The following is a 6,941-nucleotide window of genomic DNA, read 5'->3' as shown; positions in this document are numbered from 1 at the left end:
GAAGGAAGGAAGGAAGGAAGGAAGGAAGGAAGGAAGGAAGGAAGGGGGACCTTCTTGCTTGTTGCCCACACGGTCACACATGGTATCTGATAGAGCAGGGATGATTAGACAATTTCCCCTGCTGTTTCATCCACTTGCCCTTCTTGAAGCTTTGCACATATCTGGTCTCCCCCAAGGTTTCTGCTCCACAGACTGCCAAGCACCCTGAAGGGAGGGCCGTTGGGGAGTCTCCAGCTTTTCCCCACTCATCATTCCTCATTACTTCTTGTTTCCAGGTGCCTGGGCTGAACGCTGACCACCATGGCCTTGGCACGGGCCAACAGCCCCCAGGAGGCATTGCTTTGGGCCTTGAACGACCTTGAGGAGAACAGTTTCAAGACACTGAAGTTCCACTTACGGGATGTGACCCAGTTTCATCTGGCCCGAGGGGAGCTGGAGGGTCTGAGCCAAGTGGACCTGGCATCAAAACTGATTTCAATGTACGGAGCGCAGGAAGCTGTGAGAGTGGTGGGCAGGAGCTTGCAGGCCATGAACTTGATGGAGCTTGTAGACTACCTCAGCCAGGTTTGTCTGAATGGTGAGTGTAGCCCAAGAGACGGAAGTGATGGTGGCACCAAAGACACCCCCAGGTAACCCACAGACTCGAATAGTCTGGGATTGATGCCTTTCCTTACACTGCCCTCTCCTTGGAGATCCCCAGAGCCCCAGAGTCTAAGATAGTCTCCAGATAAGGGGTCTGAAGAGTGTTGGGTACAGATCCTGAGCTGAAAGTAGAGGTTTATGATATCTTTTGAGCAAAGCACCCACCTCCTACCAGAAGTTGCAGTGCTGGAGAAGGGGTGGGGACGCAGAAAGGGCATGCAGATGGGCACAGTGTCGGCCAAGTGAGTTCCACTAAGTAGAAAGAACAGCATCAGGGTGCACGGGTCACACCTCGTCAGCTTCATGACAGGTGGCTACGCTGCTTTACACGGAGAAGTCAGTGGGCTAATGTGAATCTAGACAGCAGTGGAGGCTAAATAGCCTCCTGTTTCTTATTTTGGGGTACAGGCCATGGGGCTCTTTGGACACCTGTTATCTTTCTCAGTTTTTTTTTTTTCATCCTGGAGACCTCCTGTGCTGTAGAAATGGGAGTGGACAAGCTGGGATGGTGAAGTGACAGCTGCCATAAGGGGCTTGCAGCATGGGTAGAGGAACCTTAGTCCAAACATCAAAATTGATGTTTTTGGTTTTTTAAGCTGGGCATGTGTATTTACTGTGTTTTTGATTTTTTGTTTTTCGTGACAATGTTTCTCTATGAAACAGAGTCCAGGCTGTCCTGAACTCTCTTTGTAGACCATGCTGGCCTCAAACTCACAGAGAGCCTCCTCCTTCTGCCTCCCAGGTGCTGGGATTAAAGGCATGCACCCCATTTATAATCCTGGTGTTCAGAAGGCAGAACCAGGAGGGTCTAGTATGCTTACTGGCTAGTCGGCATAGTCTACTTGGTGAGCTCTTGGCTCAGTGAGAAACCCCAACTCAAAAACTAAAGGCAACACCCAAGGAACGTTATCTGAGGTTGTCCCTCTGGCCTCCATATGAATTCATGTACCCATACACATGTGTACAGGTGTACACAAATGGAGGTGGGGAGAGGAGGAGGAAGGGAAAGGGAGGGGAGGGAGGGCAGGAGAAAGGAGTGGAGGGAGGGGAGGGGAAGAGAGGGAAACAAAAGGGGAGAAAGTGAGGCTCCAGAAGTTAGGGCTTCTGTTCATCTGCTGTGTAGTCTTTAGCTCTGACCCCGCCCCCTTTACCAAGAACAGTCTCCTGTTACTTCAGCTTTCAGCTTCCCTTCTCTCTGCTCTCTCTGTCCTCACCTCACCCCATCGTCACACACGCTAACATTGAGGTGTATACACCCTTTTCCTCACACAGTGCAGACATAGCCTTGTCAGTACATTCTCATGAGCATACGTAGATACAAATATACTCACATACAGAACATGTGTACACACACACATGCATGTACACATGGTAGCTTCACTTCATGAAGCCACAACTACAACCTTCAAAGCAATCAAGTTAGAGAGGGTAGAAGATGAGACTAAAGGACAGACTCAGGGTTTGAAGGGTTGATTTTTGCCTTTTGTTGTTCACATTCAACATCTGAAACCCCATTTGTGTTACTCAGATTACAGAGAAATCTACCGGGAGCACGTGCGCTGCTTGGAGGAGAGGCAAGATTGGGGTGTTGACAGCATTCACAATAAGCTGCTCCTGGTGGCCGCGTCCAGTTCAGGGAGTTGCAGATCACCTTCCTGTTCTGACCTGGAACTGGAGTTGGATCCTGTCCCTGTGGAGACTTTATTTGCCCCGGAGGCGGAGTCCTACTCAACCCTGCCTATAGTGGTGATGCAAGGATCTGCAGGCACTGGAAAGACAACCCTGGTCAAAAAACTGGTGCAGGACTGGGCCAAAGGGAAGCTGTACCCAGGCCAGTTTGATTATGTTTTCTACCTGAGCTGCAGAGAAGTGGTCCTGCTACCCAAGTGTGACCTGCCCAACCTCATCTGCTGGTGTTGTGGAGATGATCAAGCCCCAGTCACAGAGATTCTGAGGCAACCTGAGCGGCTCCTGTTCATCCTGGATGGCTATGATGAGTTACAGAAGTCCAGTCGTGCCGAGCGCGTACTACACATTCTGATGAGGAGAAGAGAGGTACCATGCTCCCTTCTCATCACCACGCGGCCTCCTGCTTTGCAGAGTCTGGAGCCCATGCTGGGTGAACGGCGATATGTCCATGTCTTAGGCTTCGCTGAGGAGGAGAGGGAGACATATTTCAGCTCCTATTTTACGGATAAGGAGCAATTGAGAAACGCCCTTGAGATTGTGCAAAACAATGCTGTTCTCTATAAAGCGTGCCAGGTTCCAGGCATTTGCTGGGTGGTCTGCTCCTGGCTGAAGAGGAAGATGGCAAGAGGCCAGGAAATCTCAGAGACACCTAGTAACAGTACAGACATCTTCACTGCTTATGTGTCCACCTTTCTGCCCACTGATGGCAATGGAGACAGCTCTGAGCTTACCAGGCACAAAGTACTGAAGAGTCTGTGCTCCTTGGCAGCGGAGGGGATGCGGCACCAGAGGATGCTATTTGAAGAAGACGTCCTCAGAAAGCACGGCTTAGATGGCCCCAGCCTTTCTGCTTTTCTGAACTGCATCGACTACCGAGAGGGGCTTGGCATCAAGAAACTCTACAGCTTTCGCCACCTCACCTTCCAGGAATTTTTCTATGCCATGTCCTTTCTTGTGAAGGAGGACCAGCGTCAGCTGGGAGAGGCCACACACAAAGAAGTGGCAAAGCTGGTAGATCCGGAGAACTCTGAAGAGGTGACTCTCAGTTTGCAGTTCTTATTTGACATGTTGAAAACAGACAACACCTTGAGCTTGGGGCTGAAGTTCTGCTTCAAAATTCCTCCTTCGGTAAGGCAGGATCTGAAGCACTTTAAAGAACAAATAGAAGCCATAAAGTACAACAGGTCATGGGATCTGGAATTCTCTCTCTATGACTGTAAAATAAAGAAGCTCACACAAGGTATCCGGGTGAAAGATGTCATTTTCAATGTGCAACAATTGAATGAAAAGAAATCTGGCAAGAGGAAGACATTTTCAGTGATAAGCAGCTTTGGTAAGGGGAAGGTACAAAATCCTTTATTGGAAACTGGTAAAAGCATAAGGAAACAAAAGAAGGCTTCTAATGGGAACAGCAGAGGGACAGAGGAACCAGCCTGGGAGGCTAGAAACAGGCTGGCAAGCAGAGCAAAGGGTCATATGGAGATGAACGATAAGGAGGATGAGGAAGGACAGACAGTTAAAAAGGATGGAGAGATGATAGATAAGAGGGATGGGTAGAAGGGAGAGGGAAGGACACAGGGACAAATAGAAGAGAGAATTACATAATCAAGACCAGGAGACTTAGCATAGCATGCGTGCAATGAACGACTCATTGGAAGCAACCAGCCCTTACCACAGACATCTGAAGTTTAATTAGTTAGCATCCCTCCCCCTAGTAGCTGTTCAGTACCTCCTGTGGTGTGAAGTCACCTTGAGTAGCCCCTTCTAGGCTAACATCCAATGACTAAGACTTTATTTCTGACATTAGATTCTTTTTTAAAATAAAATAAACTGTTTAAAATAAGAAAGTGAGAATCACATACACTCTGTAAAATATAGGCATATATGGAACACATGTGTGCCAACATGTAAAGGAAACATGATTTGGTATAATGGAGAGTCCTATTAACTCTATTTGTGTTCAAGTGTTGCTTAAATAAAGAGTAGCTTCTCATTCTTTCTAGAAACTTCTACACTTTTTATTGTTAAAAGTGGATCTTGGGTGGTCACAGCCCTAAGCACTGGTCTGGGAAGTTCTTTGCTTTGACCTGAATTAATTATATACTAATGATCATATTAGTACTGTTAGCCCCAGCTACGCCATCAACTGACTTTTCTTCATGAAAAGATGATGCAGTTGCAAGAATGGGCGCATCCTTTTCTACTCTGGGTCTCTCTATAATAGAAAGGAAAGGATTCTTGTTGTAGGCATAATGAGTTGATTGAACTCATTGCATAGTGGACAAACTTGAGGTATAATCAAGAGCCCTGTCTATTTCTTAGATGCCTCAGAAAGTTCTTGACCCTCATATTACAGCTAACCATGGAGAAACCTGCAGAGACTGCCAACATGGGACTTAATACTGCTCAGTGGCTATTGTTGGCTTTAGTGCAGCTGAAAACTCCACAGAAAAGCTACAGACAGGACTCTTGCTTTTCTCATTTTTTTCCCCCATGAGTTTATCCCACAGATAGCAATTACGGTAATCTGCTGGACATGCCCAGATGTCTGGGTGTCTTAAACAGTGAGCTTAGGACATGGTAGCCCTGGTAACTAGTTTCCACATGGTAAATGTGGTGGTTTGACATTTGACAATCATGTCCACGGTAAGTTGAACCCACAGATTATGTGTATATATAGAATATGTCTAAGAAGCAGTCTGTGTGCTCACAAGCGTATTTAGAGAGCAGTTGACAAGAGGACAGCTGGGTGCTGCTTATTGAACTTGGCTGTGTTGTCTCCACAAACAAGCGATGCTCTCAGAAGACCAACTCCTGAGTGCCGTGGGTAATTTGAGAATAATAAAACAGGTGTACAGCCATATCCCTGCATGTTCTTGGTGCCAAGGAAGCCTGTTTAAGCAACATGAATTTAACACATAATTATGACTCTAGACATGTTCAAAGATTTCACTAAAAAGACACATTCAATTCAAACTGGCTTGAGCAAAAGATTAAACGACCCAACAGTTTTACAGAAAGCCAGAAACAATAAAAAGAAACCCTACTTGATTTTTAGTTTTGAGCATTTCTGACTCTATTGTTTTTTTGTTTTAAAACAGGGTCTCAGGTAGTCAAGGCTGGTCTCAAACTTACTATGTAATCTAGGATGACCTTGAACTCCTGTCCTTTGTACCTGTATCTCCTAGGTGTGGGGATTATCGTTATGCTGCTCTTTCTACTAATGTCATTATGGATATTCCCCCTCTCACCATTGCTACTGGTGCTAACTAACATGTATCAGAAAATTAGCTGAAGAAGCAGAATTTAAAAATTCTAACAATCTCTTTAGGTTTTATTTCTTGAAGAAGAATACTTTCTATCCTGTTTTACAGCTTATTTCAGAGACAGCAGCTGGAAATATTTGCAGTTTTTTTTTTCAGCCTTAAGTTGTAAGGTGCAGCTATATAAGTGAGGCAGAGACTTTTCATGCAGACTTTACCACGATGAATGCAGAACCTTGTAAAATCCTACATAAAATAAAAAGACACAGATTTACAGAGACATGACAATATCCTTCCATCCTTTCTGCCAGAAGTTAACCCCTTCTACTAGAACAATTAACCTCTGGAAATGAGAACTCTCATGAGTCTAGAGATGGTCTAGAGATGATGTAGTCCCAGAGAGATCTGCACTTACAGGCTTCTGTAACTAGTTGGCCATTCAGGACTGGGGACTGAACCTACAGCCTCACATGGGCTAGGCTAGTAAGTTATGTCACTATTCACCCCCACAGCCACCCTCTCAAAAGAGACTTTCACTAAGTTGCCCATGTTATCCTTGAACTCATTCTGTAGCTTCAAGAGGCCTTTAATTCATGATTTTCCTGCCTCAGTATCCAGAGTAGCTTGGGTTGCAGGCTCAGATGACCATGCACACCTCTCAACTAGCCTTTATTGGATGCTTCTTTGCCTTTAATTTGTCCCTCATAGAGACTCAAACTGCTTTGAGTTTTGCAATTTCTTTTTCTTTTTTAAATAAAATTTATTTTAAAATTCTTATGTGTATAAATATTTGCTTCATTGAGTGTGTGTGCATATGCGTACTTGGTGCCTGAATAGGCAACTAGAGGACACTGGATCCCCTGGAGCTAGAGTTACAGGTGGTTGTAAGCCACGGTGTAGATGGGTGCTGGGAACTGAACTCAGTTCTTTTAGTGCAAGAGCACTAAACCACCTCCTCTACAGTTTTGTCCTGTCATTTTTAAAAAATCTTTATGTTTCATTGTCAAAAGCAGTCTATTGGCCGGGCGGTGGTGGTGCACGCCTTTAATCCCAGCACTTGGGAGGCAGAGGCAGGTGGATTTCTGAGTTCGAGAGTTCGAGGCTAGCCTGGTCTACAGAGTGAGTTCCAGGACAGCCAGGGCTACACAGAGAAACCCTGTCTCGAAAAACCAAAAAAAAAAAAAGAGCAGTCTATAAACAAGCTCAGAGCCACCTCATTCCTCAGGGCCTCCTGTATATATACACGAATGGCACACATTAACAAGCTGCTTGTCTTTCTCATTCACCCACCTTTTGTTACACAGGTTTATTCTAACAGAAAACTTACTGAAGTGAAAAAAAAATCTC

General features: G+C 45.5%; 1 protein-coding gene across 1 annotated transcript in view; it reads left to right on the top strand.

Annotated features, from left to right (window-relative positions):
• Nlrp10 (NLR family pyrin domain containing 10) overlaps positions 1 to 4,333 on the top strand; it is a 7,244-nt gene extending 2,911 nt beyond the window's left edge. The window contains exons 2-3 of the mRNA XM_028768133.1: positions 276 to 577; positions 2,171 to 4,333. Coding sequence (XP_028623966.1) covers positions 301 to 577; positions 2,171 to 3,888 — 1,995 coding nt within the window. The 5' untranslated portion in view covers positions 276 to 300 and the 3' untranslated portion in view covers positions 3,889 to 4,333. The remainder of the gene's footprint in view (positions 1 to 275; positions 578 to 2,170) is intronic.
• The last annotated feature ends 2,608 nt before the right edge of the window (positions 4,334 to 6,941 follow it).

This window comes from Grammomys surdaster, unplaced genomic scaffold (genome assembly GCF_004785775.1).
Source record: "Grammomys surdaster isolate TR1022 unplaced genomic scaffold, NIH_TR_1.0 184, whole genome shotgun sequence".
Lineage (NCBI taxonomy): Eukaryota > Metazoa > Chordata > Mammalia > Rodentia > Muridae > Grammomys > Grammomys surdaster.
This window is presented reverse-complemented; position numbering and strand designations above follow the sequence as displayed.